We start from the raw sequence: 23155 nt of genomic DNA, 5'->3' as shown, positions 1-23155 counted from the left end.
AAATTAAATACAAGTAAAATGCTTTATAATCCTTAAAGTGCTAGTCAATTCAATTAAAGTACTATATTATTACCACTGAATAAGTATTCTTTATACAAATATAGTCCATTTGAGTTAAATCCCACCAGCTCTAATATTTTCATGAATATGTGATCTCTTTGAGTAGAACATGTGACCAGTTGCGCTGTACAGCCTGTGATTTCCGAGTATTAAGCTTTGATGACTACATGTGGGATAAATCCTGTGATTATCTGTTTTTCAGGTATGTTCCAAAAGGTCTTAAATTAATACTATCTTTGAAAATTTTGTCTGCTATAATGTGATGTTTCTTGTTCTGCTTTAAATCTCTTTTCAGTAGTAGCAAGTGAATAAATTTTGCATTTAGTGTCTATCAAGACAATTATTATTATTCAAGTACTCTTTTTGTTTCTTCATGGGAATCTTGCTGTACTATAACACTTTATTATGGAGTACTATGTATAATAGAGTACATTTTATTGCTCCTCACCCTAGGGAGATTAGTTACTAAAGTACCAAGTGAACTTTAAAATAAAATGATCATATCTATCAGGAATATAACCCTAGAAATAACTTTATAGCAAGAATTCAGTGTTCCATAATTCTTGCCATAATGTGCACATAATAGAATCACTAAGAAAACTCCAAAAAAGGCAAGCACTTAGTTGCTGCATATGTATACCTGGGCAGTAGTACTGAATTATTACTGACTTGCAAACATGAGGCAAGTTTTACACATTTATTCAGTCCTACTATGTTGCACTTTTATCATGAGAATAAAAAAGGAAGACATTTTCTAGACCGAGATTCACTATCATTTCGGGTCATCCTTATAGAAACCTACAGAAAGCTTTTCTCCAATAGTATCCCTAATACTTGGTAAGATGTAATTCTTGACTATAATAGGGCAGTGGAAGGATCTGCTTTGTCCAAGAAGAACATTAGGTAGAAGGAAGGTGGCTTAAGGATTATTGTACATCAAGAGAATGTCAACAGTTCCCAATGTGGAAGTTCCCACAATTAAAGGAGAAAAAAAAGACTTGATAGAGCATGTGAGTGAGGATCAAAAGAGGGAGAAACACAGAAAATAGTGTTAGAAATATACAATAAACTACCAAACAAGCTGAAAGAATTAGATACAGAGTCATGACACATCACAAAGCTGGCACAGAGGCTGAATAAATATAATTGTGATTCTGGTGGAGGTAGAAGGGAAGATATTCAACTATCATAGCAAACATTTGCTGAAAATCTCTGTTAGTTACAAGCAAAACAGATGAGATCTTTTTTTTTTTTTTTTAATCCTTAACACCTTAGAATCAATACTCTATATTGGTTCTAAGGCGGAAGAACGGTAAGGACTAGGCAATGGGAATTAAGTGACTTGCCCAGGGTCACACAGCTAGGAAGTATCTGAGGCCAGATTTGAACTCAGGATTTCCCATCTCTAGACCTGGCTCTCAATTCACTGAGCCACCCAGCTGCCCCCAGATGATCTATTCTTGACTTTTCTTACTGATAATTTCATGTTTCCGAAGGTGGAGGAAGTGACAAGGTGTACTGCTAGTCTTGATCTGATTCTGATCATTAAGGAAGACTTGGTTGCTGAACTAAAGACAAGAAGTGTCTAAGTTTCTTGGGTGGCAGTGACCTTGCTCTCTTAGTTTATGTAAGAGATAAGGAGGTAAATCCTGGTCCTAGTCTGATGGGGAGTCTAGATTTAAGGAGTACAAATTTCAGAGAGTTCAGAGATAGGTAGGGTTCCATGATCTGAGTTCATAAAAAGGAACTTGACTCAAGAGGGATAAAAATCATTCAAGAAGAAAATCTTGATGACACCATCACTACTGATTTTGATGAGGAAGATGGAGCTGAAGTGGCTTAAAAGAGATCTTACTGATGAGCTCATATTTTAAAAGAACATGCCCAAGAGAAATGGAAGCAAAGTCAAATGATTTAGTATGAATACAGTAGGGTAGCAGGTCCAGTACAAATAAACTAAGAAAAGTAACAATCAAAGCCCAGTTTGAACTAGAGCTTGTGCTAAATATTAAATACAATAAAAATTACTTTTACCTATATCAGCCCCAAAAAGGAGATATTTTAAAAGGATTAAGACCCCCGGTTTACAGCATAGATAGGAAGATTTTCAATAACAGAGAAGATAAAACTCAATTACTATTTTGTTTTTGTTTTCCTTACCTTAAGAAAATAATCTTTGAAAAGGACAGAAAAATGGAACAGGACATTTAAGCCCAAGATAAGGAGATACTAAGAGAGTATTAACTGTCCTTGGTGAACTCAAGTCACCATGTTTGTATGAAACGTATTCTAAAGTACTGAAGACCTTGTTGGTATGATTATTGGACTGCCATCAGTGGTCTTTCAGAAAATGTGACAAGTGGGAGAGGGCTTAAGGACTGGAAACGACCAAATGTCTTTTATTTCCAAACCAGAGTAAGGGGTTTTGGACACTTCAGACTGTAGACCCGTGGTGTTTACTAAAATTCCTAGTAAAATTCTAGAAAGTAATTAAAAGAATCGGATGACTTCTGAGCACCTGGAAAAGGCATAATTGATCTCTAAGAGTCAGTGTAAGTTCATTAAACACAAGTTATAACAGAATAACTTCATTTCCTTTTTACAAAGTGTTACCGGGTTGATACATTAGATGGATACCATGAACATAATATTTCTAAATTTCAACAAGACCTTAGGGTTTCTTTCTTATAGTTATAGAGCTAATGTGGACTAAATAGGTGCTTCTGGTACTTATTGACTGGACGCAAAAAGTTTTGTTTAATAGATTTATGTCATTTTGAGAAGGTTTCTAACAAAATGCCCCCTTGCTGTTTTTAAGTCTGTTCTGTTCAAAATTTTTATCATTGACTTGAATAAAATCACAGATTACATGTTTATCAAACTTGTGAATGACACAAAACTAGGAGGGATGGTTAGTGCATTGGATGGCAAAATTGGAATCCTAAAATATTTTAAGAACCTGAAATGATGGGCCAAAAAATAAAAAGAAAAGTAAATTTAATATGGATGTCTGAAGTTTTTCACCTTAATCAGTTACACAAATTACAGAATATGACTAAAAACTAGTTCACGTAAAAAAAGATGGGGGTTTCTAATGAACAACAAATTTATTATTAGTCAGCTATGTGTGTGGCAGTCAAAAGAATTTATGCTACATTAATAGAAATATGTCAGGGAAGATAATAGTTCTGCCCTGGTCAGACCACATATCAGAGATTTTGTCCAATTCTGGATGCCATATTTTAGAAGGGATGTGAACAAGCTGAAGTGTATTCAAAGCAAGGTAGTCAAGATGGTAAGGAGACTTGAATCCATGCTGTACACAGATTAGTTGAAGGAACTGGGAATATTTCATTTGATGAAGAGAAAATTTAGGAGGGTGTTTTCAGATATTTGAAGAATTGTGATCTGGAAGAAGGACATGTTCTGTCCTAATAATAGCAATGGGTAAAAATTTCAGGAAAAGATATTTCAGCTCAACATAAGGAAAAACTTTCTTACTGTTGTTGTTCAGTCATTTCAGTCATGTCTGATTGTTCACAACCCCATTTGGGGTTTTCTTGTCAAAGATACTGGCTCAGTTTGCCATTTCTTTCTCCTGCTTCATTTTACAGATGAGAAATTGACACAGAATTAAGTGACTTATCCAGGGTCACACAGCTAGTGAGTATCTTCGAGGCCAGATTTGAACCCAGGAACATGAGCCTTCCTGACTCTAGGCCCAATGTTCTCTCCACTTTACTGCCCTTATTATTAGAACTATATAAAAGTGGAATAAGCTGCCTTGGTATGAGTATTAAGTTTTCTATCACCAAAAGTCTTTAGGAAGAAGCTGTATAACCACTTATTGGAGGCATTAAAGATAGGATTTATGATTCGGGTAGAGACTAGATGCTAAAGTCCCTTCCAGCTCTTAAAGTCCTGTGATTCTCTCATTGACACAAGCTCACTCCACAACCCACAGGTTAGGAAAACTGGCTTTTGTTAAGCTTTATGTGCATTTTTTACTTTACTGTGCCAAACTCTCTGATCCTACAACTTCTGATTAATGTTTAACTACATAGCAAAATTCTATGTGTGAAGGCACTTTATAGAGTATAAGATGCTCCAGATATGTGCACTATAACTATAAATCATACTTTCATTCAACATGGAAGTAACCTCAGTTCTTGAAGTCTCTGACAGTTAAGAAGAAGCTCTGACAAGGTCTACAGGTCCAGTCATCAACTGTATCTCAGAGAGACTTACCACTAGCAAGGGGACAACTTGACATTACTTTTTTTTAAGCCTTTATAAAGACTGTACTAGGTTATGAAGAAGCTGTAACCTATACCAACAGAGGAAGTATCCCACTGAAATCTTTTGAAGTATTTACAGAAGCAGCATAGTAATTCAGTAATTATAAGTTATTTTTAAAACCTAAAATACAGTATGATATGCTCACCACTAAAGTAAATGTCATTTCATCTTTTTTGATGATACTTTGGACACTTAAAGGTCATATAGTGCCCCAGGGTCATAATGAGCATCACTGGTTGTACTGTTGTAGGCATGCGGAAGGGCTGGTTAGTGTGGTCTTCTGCTTAACAGAATGCTGAGTAATATGGGGTTTACTGTAGCTAAATTAACACTGAGCACCTCCTGGGGGCCTGGCATTGTACTAGATACTTTGGAGTCATCAAAAGAAATAGATAGTACTCTTGCACTCTAAGTGGAGGCCACATACTCATTTGGGACATATATACATGAAACAACTGAAGAGTTAGTATTATGAGCATACAGAACTTCTTATAAATGTGTTTGATTTTGCCAGGCTTGTTAGCATTTCTGTTTTATAGAAGGCTTTGTAACCATTAGTATTCAGCTAAATTGAAGCAATGCAAAGTTAGTTTTGTTTGCCTCGTGGAGAGAAGTCATTAAGTAATAAAACATCTAAATGGCACACAATTTGTTGTTTAAATTGTGAGCTTGCCACACAGACATACGACTAAATAAGGTTCTATTTATGCAGTTCAAAACCCAGTTAAGAGTCAGCAAGGCATGGTGCATAGAGCTTCACCTCTGAGCTCAGGACGACCTGAGTTCAAGTCCTGCCTCTGATACTGTCTAGCTCTGTCAGATCAGAAATAAACACTTCACCTCTCAGCATTCCAAGCAATTCTTATAAAACTGTAAGCCACAGACTCTGCCCATTTGCATTAGTAGAGGGGACCCAGGAGCCTCACACACTGATGAAATCACAGGTCTAAACATCCTTCCCCCCCCCCCCAGAAAAGGGGCCAACTAAAGGATATGATTCCTTAGGAAGAAATATTTGGGTAATCTTTTTTTGGAAGATTGGCATATGTGAGTTTCAAAAAAATTTTTAATTGATCCCCTTTATCATTCTTTCTATTTCTTAGCCCTCTACTATTTCAAGTACTAAACATATTAATGCTTATTAAAATGTTGGTAAATTGCCTAGAGGACATTGTGTTTAAACAGCTTCTTTTTCTTCGGTCTGATCTAAACTGGCATTTGCTATGTAATAATACATTTGTTAATTATATTTACCACCAAGGGGCACATTATTTTTGTGTAACACTACAACGTAAGCAGCAAATACATATAGTTTGGATCCATTTTACTTTTCCTTTTGATATCACTGGGAATTTTACTTTTTTCTGTCAGAGGATATTTTTATAAGCTCTCTCCAGTTTATTGTGAAAATCATAATTGATGAACTGAGATTAAAACACAATAATGTTTTAGGGAAACTAGGGTAGCACAGAGGATAGAGTACCTACCGGCCCTGGAGTCCAGAGGAAGTAGATTCAAATCTAGCTTCAGACACTTCCTAGCAATGACCCCAAGCAAGTAATTTAGCCTCATTTGCCTCACCCTTGCCACTCCTTCTCTGGCCATTTCTATGGTGGTCATTGTCATTGATGTAATTATTTTAACCTAACTAAAAGCATTCTAGAATATGCAGTTATGTTGTTAAAAATCAGTGTGGCCAAATGGATTGAAGGCTCTTGGAGTCAGGAAAACCTTCTAATATGTTGTAATTTTATGGCTGAGGAAACTACTTCGTATCCCTCTGTACCAGACAATTTTCTGAGACTGCATGACAGAAGGATTGTAGGTTTATATTAGTAGAAGCAATTTCTACTCCAGAAGTTCCTCATTCTACCGAAATTAAGGGTGCTGACTCTGTGTGTGTGTGTGTCTGTCTGTCTGTCTGTCTGTCTGTCTAAATTGAATGAATTGGGCAGATGCCTGATACAAATGAAAAAGTACTAAAGCCAGCTTAATGTGCAGACGGATCTGCTTGCCAAACCAAGCTGCCTCTAGACCTGCCCTGGCTTATGAAATAACCCCATAATGAGGTCATCCAAAAGAAGATCTACAGCCCTACACTTCTCCCCAGTATCCACATCCAGAGGCATGCCAGATATACAGAGGCACGTTGGGGCCCTGTGCTTATCCTGTGATCCCACTAACTACAAAGTTGGTGATTCTTCTGTTCATTGTGTCAGCATTTCTAGACTTTGACTAGCAAAATGAACTAGAGGATTTGCTTCATATTCTCATGGCCATTGAAGACATAAAACAAGACCGGAACAAACTATAACTGCTTTTGTTAGAGGCAGTGAAATGAGGATTTTGTTTGAGCAGTTTTCTTTTTCTTTTTTTCTTTTTTGTCTTATTTACCTAAAGTAACTTTTAAGGTTGGAGAATTACAAATGTTAAATTTCTTCTTTAAAAAAATTTTTTTCATAAGATTACCAATACAGAAAGTGTTGAACAGGATCATAATGTTAAAAGCTTCCTCTTTTACTGTAGGAATAACATGCCTGAATTCAGCAAGTTGAAAGCAAAGATGATAAAGCAGAAAGGCACACGAGCCTATGCTTGCCAGTGTAGCTGGAGAGATGTCAAAGAACTCACTGACCTCCGGACTGATCAGCAACTTCGATGGGTTTGTGGTAAACATCTCGAGTGAAGTTTTCTCACCTCAGGCCTTTTGTTAGTATGGAAAGGCCAGCTTTTATCTGAACAGACTCTGGAATGATTTTATGGTTAAGTAAGGAAGACAATTATTATCATTTGTGCCTCTTGGCAAAAGAGAGTGGATTTATTTGACTGATTACATTTTACAAATTTCCTCAAGTCCAGTGGGCTAGAAAAGATAATCAGGATTTAACACTTCGGAATCATTCTTCTCTGCTTACTCACTAATATATGTAAGCAGGATCTCAAGTTAAACTCTCCCTATTTCTTGACACCCTGGTATTTGCTCTCCTGTCTCTTTTTAGGCCACATGATGTTCTTCTAGCATCAAATATCTATGAAGTCTTGTTAACAACCACAATAATATAAACTAGTGACATCCAATATAAATATTGTGTATATAGAAATTAAAGAAATGCTAACCACCGCACACAGAAAAGTCCCGAGCCCCTAGCTCTAAACCATATATCCATTGGTATCTTCCATATTTGTCTAATTTAGTATTGCCAAAGACCATAATAAGATGTAGCAGAAACCACAGATTGACAGTGAATTCTTACCCAACTGATGTTCTCTCATCATCTCTGGAGACATTTTACAGAATTCTCAAATAAGATTACCCATTTTTGGCATAACCTCATCTTGGTCACCTTCACACTCTCCATATGTATCAGAAAAACACCTTTTGATTGACCATTTTATTTCTGCGTGCTTACATTTGGGTGTGATAATTTTTGGTGAACCAATAACAAATATTAATCAAAAATATATACATAATATATAAAAGCAACAATGATAAGTAGATGCCACTGTTTTCATTTTTATAGGTCCTTTTTAGCTTTTGACATGTAACAGGAAGTAAGTACAGAGTAGTGCTCATGTAATCTTAAATTTGCCAATGAATTGTTTTTTTAGATGTTGGCTAGAGAACAGAATTGAAAAGAAGCCCAATAAAGTGGCATCTGTCTTCATGGAGAACTCACTCATAATCCCTCTTACCACAGCCATTGGATTGAAGGGGGGAAGTATTAGACCAGACTGAGATTATCTAGGAATTTCCCAATTTGCTATAATCCAAAGAAATTCCAAAGAATCTACCAATAGGATCCCTAAATATGTAGCTCAAGGCATACTAGAAGAACCATACCTTTCATGTCGCTCTTCTTGAAATATCCAAAGACGAAAAAGATGCATCTGATCACAAAATCTTTCCCCAGCCATAACAGTGATGTGCAAAATGCTAAACTTAATCTATTAATAAAGCTGGCATATATCAATATTGAAAATCTGGTGATGGCATTCAATCTACAGGGGTTTTTAAGACTTATTTTTATAGTGACTTATTACTTGAAAATCACGAGTCTAGAAAGATTATTATGAATATATTTGCCAAAAAGGAAACCCATTAAAGTCGCCTATTCCATAAAATCATAGACTAAAACACATATACAGGGATTAGACCTATTAGATATATTGGTTATAAAAATATCAATATAGCCATTGTTGGGGGAAGGGGAGTTTGTCTGGGATAGAAGTTTCTTTTGCTGAAATTTTTATTCAAAAAAGTAATTTTGTTCAAATTTTGGAGTCCCTTATCTTCATTTTTCTGTTTCCATTGGCCTAGTATACTTGACCTGTGCCTTCAATACCCAACATTTTATTGACAATTAATAGTACCCCAGTGTCAGAAAAAATAGTTTTGAGTTCTCGTAAACTTTTTAGTACTGCAGTATTTTGTATCTAAAAATGTGTTAGTATTATGTTTATGAGTAAATGGATATTTTATTATAGAGTATAATTTGGTTAAAATGTGACATTTAGTATCAATAGAGAAGAAAATTATATCTTCAGATCTTAGGAAATAATAGATTTTAAGCTGTTTTCAGATGTCCTACCATTACTGAATTTAAAAATCTTTTTTGTCTTTACCTAATGTATATATCTTGTAAGAAAAAAAAAAGTAGCCAGTGCACTCAGACCTTGATCCTGCCTCAATAAGACGTCAAAAATAAGTATCATGGTCTGTGTGTGTTCATATTTTCTATATGATTCAATAAAGGTAGTACTATAAGAGTTAATTTGAAATAGACATTTTGTTTGTTTGCATGGGGGAAAGGGTTGTGCAGTGCACACAATAAAAGTAGAAAATTGCAAACATTTATCAGTTATTTAAAAAACAAAAAAACTAATCCAACTCCCTTTTGCAAGTGAAATAACTAAAGCCCAATATCAAATGATTCTTCCTGATCACAAAATAAGGAGTAAGTAGGTGGCAGAGCCAGGACCCCTCTGTTAGGCTTCTCATGTAAGGGTCCCATGCTCTTCCCACTATGTCATATTGGTTTGTTGGCAAGTTAGGAAAATCATTGTACTACAAATGCCATTTATGCATACATATGTACATGTGTTGTTCATCCATATATGTATACACACATGTGAGAAACATATGAGAAAACATCTGTTATGTGTTTACCAAAGCATCAATTGTGCAAACAAGGCAGTTTTAATGAAGGAAAAAAACTCTTATAATGGTAGATTGTGTGGGCTCTGAACCCTGATTTTTGAGTCAAGTCAGAGTGACAGATATGAATGTAGATCATCTCTTTTCCCTTCCTTAATGGCCCAGATGACAAAATCTTTGATGTGACCATAAAGTAAGAAAAAAAGTTGATGTTTCTGCATATTATTTCTAACCAGGAAAATTATCATAAAACTTAGCAATATCTTTCAATTGTTGAATTTTTACAACTGGTAATTTTTAAATAAGAATCCTTACCTCCTTGATGATTTAAATTATGCTAGTATTGGCATCACCCTGCTCTGATTCGTTTGATTGGTGACACTGTCTGGTCCTTGGGCATCCTTTGTAAAAGGGTGCCTGAAGCGTGTTAAACAAATTCATTTTAAGGATTTACCATCATCTCCTGAAATAATTGGAGATGATCCTTGGTCTTAATGAGGGTGCCAGTTTCTGGCAGCTGCAGCTTCTCTGTTGCTTAACTGCCATGCCAGCACCCCGGAGTTCTTCTTTGTCTGCCCAGAGTCCTGCCTCAGGCCCAGCAGCCTGGCACCTTTAAGGATTTAGCCCCAACCTTTATTCATTCTGTTTCTAGATGATAGAGAAAAACAAACAAGGGCCTCTTCTTCTTACCTTTTCCATACTTCTTTCAAGTAGCAGGAACTCCTTTGCAACTTCCCTAGGAAATCCAGGTTCATATCTTGGGAACTGCAAAAATTAAGGAGAAAATAGTACCAGATCTTAAACTATACTATAAAGCAATAGTCATTAAAAGAATATGATACTGGCTAAGGAACAGAGGGGTGGATCAGTGGAATAGATTAGGGGTAAATGACCTCAGCAAGCTAATGTTCAATAAACCCAAAGACCCCAGCTTTTGGGACAAGAACTCACTATTTGACAAAAACTGCTGGGAAAATTGGAAAACAGTATGGGAAAAATTAGGTTTAGATCAACATCTCACACCCTATACAAAGATAAATTTTAAATGGGTAAATGACTTAAATATAAAGAATGAAATTATGAATAAATTAGGTGAACATAGAATAGTATACCTGTCAGATCTGTGGGAAAGGAAGGAATTTAAGACCAAGCAAGAATAGAGAACATTGCAAAATATAAAATGAATTACTTTGATTATATCAAATTTAAAAAGCTTTATACAAACAAAACAAGTGCAACCAAAATTAGACGGAAGCAACAAACTGGGAGAATATTTTTATAACAAAACTCTCTGACAAAGGTTTAATTTCCCAAATATATAAGGAACTAAGTCAAATTTACAAAAAATCAAGCCATTCCCCAATCAACAAATGGTCAAGGGACATGAATAGGCAGTTTTCACACACTGAAATCAAAACTATCAATAAGCACATGAAAAAGTGTTCTAAATCCCTCCTGATTAGAGAAATGCAAATCAAAACAACTCTGAGGTAACACCTTACAGCTAGCAGACTGGTCTATATGGCAGCAAAGGAAAGTGATAAATGTTGGAGGGGATGTGGCAAAATCGGGACACTAATGCATTGCTGGTAGAGTTGTGAATTGATCCAACCATTCTGGAGGGCAATTTGGAATCATGCTCAAAGGGCTTTAAAAGATTGCCTGCCCTTTGATCCAGCCATACCATTGCTGGGTTTGTACCCCAAAGAGATCATAGATAAACAGACTTGTACGAAAATATTCATAGCTGCGCTTTTTGTGGTGGCAACAAATTGGAAAAGGAGGGTATGTCCTTCAATTGGGGAATGGCTGAACAAACTGTGGTATATGCGGGTGATGGAATACTATTGTGCTAAAAGGAATAATAAACTGGAGAAGTTCCAGGCGAACTGGAGAGACCTCCAGGAACTGATGCAGAGCGAAAGGAGCAGAGCCAGAAGAACTCTATACACAGAGACTGATATACTGTGGTAAAATTGAATGTAATGGACCTCTGTACCAGCAGCAATACAATGACCCAGGACAATTCTGAGGGATTTATGGTAAAGACGCTACCCACATTCAGAGGAAGGACTGCAGGAGAGGAAACATATAAGAAAAACAACTGCTTGAACGCATGGGTCGGGGTGGACATGATTGAGGGTGTGGACTCGAAACTACCACACCAATGCAACTACCAACAATTTGGAAATTGGTCTTGATCAAGGACACATGACAAAACTAGTGGAAATGCGCATCGGCCATGGGTGGGGGGGGTGCAGGAGGGGGGGTTGAAGGGGAAAGGTGGAGCATGAATCATGTAACCATGTTAAAAATGAATATTAATAAATGTTAAAAAAAAAAAAAAGATTGCCTGCCCTTTGACTCAGCCATAGCACTGCTGGGTTTATACCCCCAAAGAGATAATAAGGAAAAAGACATGTATAAAAATATTTATAGCCTCGCTCTTTGTGGTGGCAAAAAACTGGAAAATGAGGGGATGCCCTTTAGTTGGGGAATGGCTGAACAAATTGTGGTATATGCTGGTGATGGAATACTATTGTGCTCAAAAGGAATGATGAACTGGAAGAATTCCATGTGAACTGGAATGACCTCCAAGAATTGATGAAGAGTGAAATGAACAGAACCAGGAGAACATTGTACACAGAAACTGAAACACTGGTACAATCGAATGTAATAGGCAATTATGGCATAATCAAATGTACTAGCAGCAATGCAAAGATCCAGGACAATCCAAATGAACTTACAAGAAATAACACCATCCACATCCAGAGAAAGAACTGTGGGAGCAGAAATGCAGAAGAAAAACATGATCGACCTTGTAGCTCAATATGGATACGATTGGGGATTTGACGTTAAAAGGTTACTGCAGATATGAATAAGATGGAAATAGGTTTTGAACAATGATACATGTATAACACTGTAGAACTGCTTATCAGGAGGTGGGAGAAAAGAGAGGGTGGGGTGAGAATAATGAATCATGTAACTATGGGAAAATATTCTAAATTTAAAAAGGGAAAAAAGGAGAAAATGTCTGGTAGCTCTATTATCTCCTGAAGCATGGCATTAATGGGATATATGTAATGGACATGATGCTCTTTGATATTTAATACATAAATTTTTTAACCCTTATCTTCCATCTCAGAATTAGTACTGTGTATTGGTTCCAAGGCATTAGAATGGTCAGAGCGAAGCAATGGATTAATTGACTCCCCCAGGATCACACAGCTAGGAAGTATCTGAGATCAGATTTGAACCCAGGACCTCCCTTCTCCAGGTCTGGTGCTGTATCCACTAAGCCACCTCACTGCCTCATATTAGTTTCTAAAATGTCATTTTCTGTGCCCCTTTCCAAAAAGTTCTCTAATTCTCTTCTGCTTTCACCTCCCCAACTTTCACATACCAGCCCATGTTGTAACGGGCCCACAAAAACAAAGTGATTTATCCATAGGCAGGGTATTCCCAGCTCTGTCTACAGGGCCCTTGGGCCCACCTCTTCTGTGTTAACCTCCATAGGAAGCCCACCTTCACTCTTGTCTCCTTATACACATTTAAGAGGAAGTTTCTTACTGTTGCTGACATATTGGCTAACTTTGGCTGCAATTCACTTGTGCATTTCTATTGTTTTATGTGTTTGAGAATCCAGTAATTTCTTCAGGTCTGGATTTTGGGGTTATTTTTTTTAATGTTTCAAATGCCTTTTAAATATTCGGAACTCAAGACTTCATCTCTAGGCCTGGCTCTATCACTGAGCCACCTAATTGCCCCTATACTTAATATATTATTAATAGCAGAAGTACTTAATGTAGAAATAAGATCTAAAAGTTCCTGTTTTCGCTCCCTCCCATACTCTGGTCTTCTCGCTGCTAGCAAAATAAAGATAATGTAGGAGCTAATTCAAAGCAGCTTAGATGGGGGGAAAAAATGAAAAGGAGGTTTTGCATAGTCCCTCTTTCATTGGTTTGGAAAATTGTAAATACAAGCCCCAAGACATGAAGTCCAACCCCTGTATTTTTACAAATGGAGAAATTACTAGAGAAGTAAAAAAGCCCAAGATCACACTGCTAATAAGTGTCTCCTGTAACCTTCTTCCAGCACAAGATGATAAAGGGGTTCATTTCAACAAACATTTAATAGACATTTGATAGGGAAAGGGAACTGTGCTGGGCCCTAAGGGATACACAGATGAGGATGATCCCCGTCTTAAAAAACGTACAGAAAGCTATAATGCAAAATGGAATATGATCATATGGATTATCACTGGACTCCTGTAAAAGAAGCACTGAATTTTGAGTGAGAGGACCCCAAGTTGGAATTCTGCCTCAGCCATTTTAGTTTTTCCTCATTAGTGTGAGGTTCGGCTTGTGGATTCCTCCCAGCTGTCCACCAAGTGCCCAAGAATCTATTCTAGCGTGATGTTAAACTCAAGGAGAATGGGCTTCCCTAAATTCCTAACATCCCTTCCAGACCTAAGCTTCCATTTGTAGGGGATACATTTCTTTTGGCAAAAATAGACATAATTATAGTGATTATTGTATCCTAAACTGGCTCCATGAAATTATTATCCCATCTTCACAGAAGGCCACAGAACAGCAATTGTAAGCCATGGTGGTGGTGGCTGCTGGGCCCGAGGAGCCCAGAGGAGAACATTCCTCTTGGGGCAGCTAGGTAGCGCTATAACTTCCTAGCTGTGTGACCCTGGGTAAGTGAACCCCAATTGCAGTGCCTATGTCTTAGAACTTATACTGACCTAGAACAGTTAGGTGGATCCATGGATGGAGAGCCAGGCCTAGAGATGGGAGGTCCTGGGTTCAGATTTGTCTCAGATACTTCCTAGCTGTATGGCCCTGGGCAAGTCACTTAATTCCCATTGCCTAGCCCAGTGATTCCCAAAGTGGGCACTACCACTCCCTGGTGGGTGCTGCAGCGATCCAGGGGGGGTAGTGGTGATGGCCACAGATGCATTTATCTTTCCTATTAATTGCTATTAAAATTTTTAAAAAATTAATTTCCAGGGGTGCTAAGTAATATTTTTTTCTAGAAAGGGGGCAGTAGGCCAAAAAAGTTTGGGAACCACTGGAGCCTTTACTGTTCTTCTGCCTTGGAACCAATACATAGATAATATTGATTCTAAGATGGAAGGTAAGGGGGGGGGGTGGAATTGATACTTAAAAAGCACAGGAATTTTTTTTAAACATTCCTCTCAGGTATTTATTCCAGTCACTTGTAGTTGGAAATTTTCTGAATCTCAAAAATTTCTCCCAGAAGTCACATTCTTGTATTAATCTCCACATCTCCTAGGAGACCAATATTAGCACTATTTTATGAAATTTTTTTATTGAATGAAATATTTTATTTAATGAAAGTAAGTAAATCCAACCTAATAATATTGAATTTAAGTTGAAGGGAATATTCTTTTGTTTTTCTATTCATATTCAACATCATTACATAATATTAAATGTAAGGCCCCCACTCAACTGAGAGCAGGATTCTCAATTGACTTTTTCTTCTACTTGGCCCAAAATATCCCTGCCAGTCATTGCACAAGATTAGTCAACAAAAAAGGCAAGTTGTTTGTTTTTCAGGAAGCCTCTTAAACGTACCTACTATGGAAGACGATGGAGGGAGAGGGGGAAGATGGAAAACTTGGATTAAACTGACTCATTATAGCCCATGTGGGTTAGGAGCCCACATTAACATGGATTCCATCATTAGCTTAGCTGTCACTTTGGTAAACAGAAACTGGAAGGAGAGCTACTGACAGATCTGTTTATCAGGGAAGTGAAAAGCCAGCAAAGAAGGTCCAGATACTCATTGGGATAACCCAGTCATGCAGGTTAGGGCAGCAAAGAAAGAAGGATGCTTTAGAAACCCATTTATGCTAATATATAAGCCACTGAGCATTACATGGGAAGATTAATCACTGGATTAAGTGTCAGGAGACATGGATTCTGTCACAGATTTATCTCTGTAACCTCGGGGAAATCCTTTAATCTTTTAGCACTTAAAAATACATTTTCCTATAGAAACAGAATTAAAGGGTCTGGAGAAATTCTCAGGTTAGCCCATGGAACCTAGCTGATGCATATGGAACTGAAATACGGAGCATTTGCCTTGAAAAGGACTAGAACCAATACTGTTAAAATAAGTGAGATATTTTTAATGACTTAAATACTGGTGCTTGAAGAAAAGCAGACAAACCCGGGAAGGAGGAAACGGCAGAAAAGCTTTTGCAGATTCTGAAAGAACTAAATACTGGTGAGAGGTAGGGTCATGGCACTAATTCTGTAGCAAGTCTAATTTCACACACACACCAAAAAAATGTCCCTTTTCTTGAGATTTCTAAAATTGACCATATCAAAGGGTTTAAGCAAGAGAGAAAGACTCAAGGCGGGAAACTGATATTGCAGAGGTGTGAAAGAATGCAAACAAATATAAGGGAAAAGGGGATGTGGGGGGAACCCAGCAGGGCAGTGAAGGCAGATCCCTGTGATGGCCACCAGAGGGCAGAATGAGCTCACGCTATCTCTGGGCTTCAGTTTCACCTGTAAACAGAATTTCCCTACATGAGAGGGTTGATTTCTAGCTGTAAAAGTTCTTGGTCCGAGTCTTTGATGTGACTATTAGAAAGGTTTCGCCGTTCTCGAATGGTTTATCTGGGCTCAAAACTGGGGAAGCAAGGGGGGGAGGGGAGAAATGACCGGAACTTCCCTTTCTGACCTAAAACTCAGGCTAGAGACTGGCCTCTGGCCTCAGCTACAAAGTTCCCGGGAGTGTCCTCCCCATCTCGCTTCGCCTCGGCTTGAAGGGGACTGGACTGGGACCTCAGAGGCCCTCAAATCCAGGCTCTTTGTTATGTGAACGAAAAACTGAGGCTCTGTGACAGCAAAATCTGAACCCAGGTCCACCGCTCCTTCCATCGTCCCCCTGGGACTTGGCGCGGAGACTCGAAGGGGGGGGGAGTTATAGAGAATTCCGAAGTGCGAGTAAACGCGAGTGTGGCCCACTCTTCCATTCCAGGGCCGCTTCTGCAGCCCCAGTCCTGAATTTCGCTCTCCGGCCCATGTTCTTCATCCCCCATTTTCTCCAATCTAAGTGGATCTGTTTCACTCATCTCCCTCCAGGGATGGGGTCCGCATTCACGTCCTCCCAGGGAGTCCGGCTCCCCGCGCGCTCTTCGGAGCCGCTCACTGACTGCCACTGCGCCGCCGCCGCAGCTGCCGCCGTGCGCTTGTGCATGGCTTTCTGGGTCATCGCTCATCTTTGGTTCTCCCGTGTCTCAGGGTCACAAAGAAACCCTGACAAAATGTGATTGCCGAGCGGCTGGGCCTGTGCTTCCCTGCGGAGCTTGGAGTAGGTATAAGAACTCTTGTCATTTCCCTGCGGCCGGGCAGCCGGCACTCTCCAGTCCCCAGCCTGGAGCTGGCTCATCGGGCCGTGTGTGCATAAAGAGTACTGGACCGGTTCTTTTGGTACGAGCAAGATTTCTTAGAATTCTACCCTGGGGGGGAGGGTGGGGGGTCTTACTCAGCTTTTCCCATGGCTTTAATCCGCATGAAGCCTAGGTTTGTTTTTCCTCAAAAGTATTGAAACTGGGAGGCGGGGGAGGGGGAGGCCGGTAGCTGGGTGGCTGCTGGGTGGCTCAGTGGATTGAAAGCCAGGTCCAGAGATGGGAGGTCCTAGGTTCAAATCTGGCCTCAAATACTTCCTAGCCCTGTGACCCTGGACAAGTCACTTAACCCCCATTTCCTAACCCTTACCGCTCTTCTGCCTCCAAGACGGAAGGTAAGAGTTTTAAAATTTAAAAAATATTTTTTAATTTAAAAAAAATTTTTTTAAGTATTTCAACTGGGGGCAGCTGGGTGGTTCAGTGGATAGAGACAGGTTCAAATCTGGTCTCAGACACTTCTTAGCTGTGTAACTCTAGGCAAGTCACTTAACCCCCATTGCCTACTCCTTACCTCCTTTCTGTCTTGGAACCAATACACAGTATTGATTCTAAGAGGAAAGGTAACAGTTTAAAAAAGAAATGCTAAAACCATTCTAGAAACTTAATTGGCTCCAGCTATAAGTAAAACTACTCCAAGCAGCCAGGAAGGAGTCAAGTTGGAAGGAGCCACAGGCAAGATTACACACAATTAAGCAGCCATCACTTTGAAGAAGCAGAAAACTTAGAATATACTATTCCAGAAGGCAAAAGATAATAGACTTACAGCCTAGAATAATTTGCCCAGCAAAACTTAGTCAGTTTCTACAGGGGAAAAATAAAAACTACCTTTCATGAAGTAGACTTACAAGGATTCCTGATTTTTTAAAAATCTGCTTATAAATTTTGAAGTTAAACCATAAAAGTTAGGAGAAACATAAAAAGGCAAAAATGAACGCACAATCATATGGGACTAAACAAGGACAAACTATTTACATTTACATTCTAATATGGGGAGATGATGCCCATGTCCCCTTTGAACTCTATGATCATTAGGGATCACAGTGTGAGTCTAATAAAACAGAAGTCCTAGGAAGGTCTAAATGAAGGTAAGAGAAGAATGGAGAGAGGGAATTAAAATACACAGCAGGGGGAGGGGAAAGAAGGTTGAGGAAAATTATCTCAAATGAAGTACCCAAGGAGAAGTCTTTACAAATAAGGACAGGAGGAGAGATGCTGACAGTGGAACCTCTGACCTTTGACCAATTCAGGTAAAAGGAGGGAAGTATACACACAGAAGTGGGTATGGTAATATACTTCATTAAACAGGAAAATAAGAGGGAGAAGAAAGAATTAGAGGGTAAATGAAGAGATTAGTCCAAAGCAAAACAAACTCCAAGAAAGTCCAAAAATACAGCTCTTTTTGAGGTGGCAAATAATAGGAATCTGAAGGAGTGCCTACCACTTGGACAATGGATGAACAAGTTTTGGTATATAAATGTGATGCAATATTATTGTGCTGTAGGAAATGATCAGGAGGATGATTTCAGAGAAAACTGAGAATAATTTTAAGAACTGATCCAGAGTAGGGTGAGCAGACCCAGCAGAACAAATTATACAGTGGTGACAATATTAAAGACAACTTTGAGGGATTTAGGATCTCTGATCAGCACAGTGACCAGCCACAATTCCAGAGAACTAATGATTTAGACATTGGTTCCTGAGAGAAATAGGATACTCTGAGTGCAAAATGAGACATGCACAATTTTTTTTTGTTTGTTTATAAAAGGAGTTTCATTTTCCTTTGTCTCAATGGAGGAAAAAGTAGATCATGGATTTTTACTTGTTTTTTAAAAAATGTAAAATTTAATTTAAAAAGTTAAAAAAACAATTCTAGCCAGGGACATCTTCTTTTGAAGGTATATTTCCTGAAATTTTCTAGTCCCCACATTTTCTTGGGTCCAAGCCCTCTCCTTTTAATACTGGGGCACTCTACTCTTTCCCTAGAAGCCCTTGGCCAAACCAGAATCCCTAGAATTATCCATTCCAACTCTGGTGGCCTTGAGCCCAGAATCTCCCTCAATCTTTTGCCATTCCCCATGCTGTACCCAAGAGTAAACCACAAACACCCTTTAACTTGTCCCTAATATTGTTCCTCTGAAGAAATTCTTTTCCAACTCCCATCCCCCCAAAATGTGGCTAAAGTTATTATTTTTGTGAAACCAATCAAAATTGTTAAGAATGATGCTTTTAATTACACCCTGATAAAAGGTACTACAGACAACAAAAACAGTATCAGTGTAGGAGGCAACCAAGTGGTTCAGTGGATTGAAAGCCAGGCCTAGAAACAAGAGGTTCTGGGTTCAAATGTGACCCCAGATACTTCCTACCTGTGTGATCCCGAGCAAGTCACTTAACTCTCATTGCCTAGTCCTTACCACTTTTCTTGCCTTGGAACCAATACACATTATTAATTCTAAGACAGAAGATGGAAGTTAAAAAAAAAAATATATATATATATATATCAGTGCTAAACACACGTGCACCAAATGAAAAAACATCCAAATTCCTAAAGGAGAAATTAGGTGAGTTATATGAGCAAATAGACAGTAAAACTGTTCTAATAGGGGACCTCAGTCTTCCCCTGCCAGAAATATATAAATCCAACCAAAATATAAACAAGAAGTTAAAAAGATTAAATAAAACTTTAGATATGATAGATCTCTGGAGAAAACTGAATGGAAACAGAAAGGAAAAATACTTTTCCTCCGTAGTACATGGCACCTTCACAAAATTGGCCATATAATAGAGTACAAAAACATCACAACCAAATGTAGGCAAGCAGAAATACTAAATGCATCCCTTTAAGATCATAATGCAATAAAAATTATATTCAACACAGGGCAGTAGAAAGTCCAAAATTAATTGAAAGCAAAATAATCTTATCCTAAAAAATGAGTAGGTCAAAGAACAAATTATAGATACAATAAATAATTTCATTAAAGGGAACGACAATGAGAAGGTGACATACCAAAATTTATGGGATGCAGTCAAAGCAAGATTTAGGGGAAAATTTATGTCTAAATGCTCACATCAATAAAACAGAGAAAGAGCATGGTCAATAAGTTGGGGATGTGATAAACTAGAAAAAGAACAAATTTAAAACCTCAATTAAGAATGATGCTTTTGTGCAGTTATATCCATATGGTTCTATAACACTACATTTCTGGGATACTTTGGGTTAAAATAAAATGTTGTGGGCTGGTAACAACTATTGTTCTCGGGGAAAATGCCTTCCTGGTTTCTAAACAGTGGACAAATATAGAATCCTTTAGAACACAATACCTGTGCCACAGCAAGCTGTGAAGTACATTTTAAAAGTTCATTTTCCCATCCACCCTTAACCAAACCACATGCTTGAAGGAAACTTCCAAAATATAAAAACATTGTCTACAAAGATTAGGGCACTGAGATTATTACAAGTTTATGAGAAAACTCAGATCATCTGATGATATTAGGCCCTTGTAAAAATAAAATAAAATCAACATCCAGAGCCCAGACAAGACATTTGTGTATACTAGATGAGATTAGAAAAATGTGGTCCCACTCCCCACTGCCTTACATTATAAAACAGTATCCTTTGTGTACTATATGAATGAATGAATGAATGAATGAATGAATGAATGAATGAATGATGAATGGAGAAAAACATTTATTAAGCTCTTCAAACCAGGCAACTAGGTGAAGAAAAGTATAGGTCTGGAGCCAGGAAGACCCAAGTTCAAATATAGCCTCAGACACTTACTAGTGTGACACTGGGCAAGTCATTTAACTTCTGTTGGCCTCAGTTTCCCTAACTGTAAAATGAGCATAACACTAGTACCTACTTTATAAGGTTGTGGTAAAGATCAAATGAGCTAGTATTTGTAAACTGTTTAGCCCAGTGTCCAACATACTATGAGTGTTTAACATGTGCTTATCTTTTGCCTTCCCACCAATCACTGGATTCAAGTAAAACAGCAAGACTTTGAATACCAAGTAAAGGATAAGGAGAATGGTTGCTGCCAAGTGGAAATATAAATACGTGACATAGAAGGCAGAAGTTTCTGACATTAAAAACTGACCCATTTGTAGTCCTGTGGGGCCACCCAGCTCCCATCAGCCAACATCAGCCTGTTGGAACTGGGACCACTGAAGAACTTTCATGGAGATTTCTGGGAGAATCTACTAAAAAGGACAGAGTTGAGGAAGTAGGGTCAGAGTCTGTGAGGCATCTTCTCTTCTACACTGCTTTGATCTTTCCTATGATTCCAAGAAGGGCTGCTGATGCTTGCTGATTCAGACAGTAAATGGGCCTAAAAAAATTGTGACTAACTAGTATGTGGAATGCCGATCGGGCCAACTTTGGTGAAATGATCCTAGCTGTTCCTTAAAAACTATATATTGTTCTCCCTTGATTTCAAATCAGAGAAGGAAACAGATACCCCCAACTTTGCTCCATGAACAGGAATTTAGAGTTTACAGGGATCTGCTGTAGTTGGCAGCATCTCCCATTGCTTCTGTAGACCCAATAGCTGTTCCTCTTCCCTTTAATCCTCAGTACCTTCCTTTTCACTACTATGTGTTCCCATTGTTTTTCTTGTTGTTCAGTCATTTCTGCTACGTCTGACTCTTTGTGACCTGATTTGGAATTTTCTTCGCAAAGATACTGGAGTGGTCTGCTTTATCCTTCTCCAGCTCATTTTACAGATAAGAAAACTGAAGCCAATAGGGTTAGGGGACTTGCCCAAGGTCACACTGCAAGGAAGTATCTGAGGTCACATTTGAACTCAGGTCTTCCTGACTCCCTGGTACCACCTACCCCAGGTTCCTGTTGTTACATGAAAGAAATTAGTGGCCACCATCAACTCTTGTTGAGTCATCAATGCTAGTATCTCCTTTAGAAGTTGTGGAAACCCATGTCTGAAAAAAACATCCAGCTTGTAGTAAGAGATCTGCAGGAAAGCAGAGGAGAATGATTATGATTGCTCTTTTGAGGGATCACAAACCTTGCCACTCACTATATAATCCACATGAACCAGCTTGAAGATGATTTACAGGAGAGTATAAACAGAGAAAGGGCAGGGACCTGAAGTAAATGAAATAAGTCCTTTGGAGGATAGCCTAGAGCCAGCCCAGAACTAAGAGAAAGGGAAAAATCTTTCTCATGCAAAACTCAATTAATCATATTTGTATATTATTACTAATATTATTAGTAGTATATATATAATGATATGTAATAATAGTATATATTATTACTAATTTGATAGCACTGTATAATTTTTATCTTATCTGAACCTCACAACAACTCTGGTTTAGGTGCTATCCCCATTTTGCAGATGAAAAAACTGAAGCAGAGGTTGAGTGACTTACCCAGGGTCATACAACTACTATGCATTTGGGACTGGATCTGAACTCAGGTCTTCTAGACTCCAAGCTCAGCCCTCCGTCCATAGCACCACATGCGTTATGCCCTAGAGAGCAGCCCTTGCAGTGTGTAGCATCTCATGATTTACAAAGCCTATGCTTCACAGCAACTTTGTAAGTTAGAAAATAGAAATATGATCATCCCCATTTTACTGACGAACAACCTGAGCAGAAAGCGCAGTGGCTTGCGCCGGCCCAAATACCTAGTCAATAATTCAGGTCTTCAGATTTCAAAGCCTGGTCCGCCTCCAAAGGACTCCCGGTGGTTAACCTCTGGATGTCAAGGAGTTGTGCGGCTCCATCTCCCTGCCAGGAGAGCGGTGGAGGCAGCTTCCTCCTGCCAACACCTCAACGGAAACGGCGGCCTCTAGGAAGGGAAATCGTTCCTCAAACCTCGCTAGCTCGTGGGAAGAGTCGATGCCTGCGACGCCCCTCATCAAATCAAACCCGTAACAGAAATGAGAGGCGCCCCTCGGAGCGCCGTAAGGCTGCCAAAGCCTCCTTCGGTCCCTACGCAGACGGGGGAGCGAGCGCCATTATCTCCCTCTTTGTGGCCGCTTCCCAAACACAGCCAGGGGGCATCCAGGCGGCACAACGGACTGTGTGCCTCAGTTTCCTCGTCTGTAAAATGAGCTGGAGAAGGAAATGTCCAACCGAGTCAGGACATCTCCGTTTCTGACTGGCAGTAGAGCCAGGACAGTTTGCCTCAGTTTCCTCACCTGCCAAATGGAGAGAGTCTCCCGGCCTCC

The 23155-nt window shown here is 38.8% G+C and overlaps 1 protein-coding gene across 1 annotated transcript in view; it reads left to right on the top strand.

Annotated features, from left to right (window-relative positions):
• The window catches only part of CFAP418 (cilia and flagella associated protein 418), a 44125-nt gene extending 37013 nt beyond the window's left edge, over positions 1 to 7112 (top strand). The window contains 2 exon segments of the mRNA XM_044668466.1: positions 167 to 262; positions 6886 to 7112. Coding sequence (XP_044524401.1) covers positions 167 to 262; positions 6886 to 7045 — 256 coding nt within the window. The 3' untranslated portion in view covers positions 7046 to 7112.
• Positions 7113 to 23155: the final 16043 nt, after the last annotated feature.

Source organism: Gracilinanus agilis, chromosome 1, assembly GCF_016433145.1.
Source record: "Gracilinanus agilis isolate LMUSP501 chromosome 1, AgileGrace, whole genome shotgun sequence".
Classification (NCBI taxonomy): domain Eukaryota; kingdom Metazoa; phylum Chordata; class Mammalia; order Didelphimorphia; family Didelphidae; genus Gracilinanus; species Gracilinanus agilis.
The sequence above is the reverse complement of the archived record's forward strand: the minus strand, read 5'-3'. Positions and strand labels throughout refer to the sequence as shown.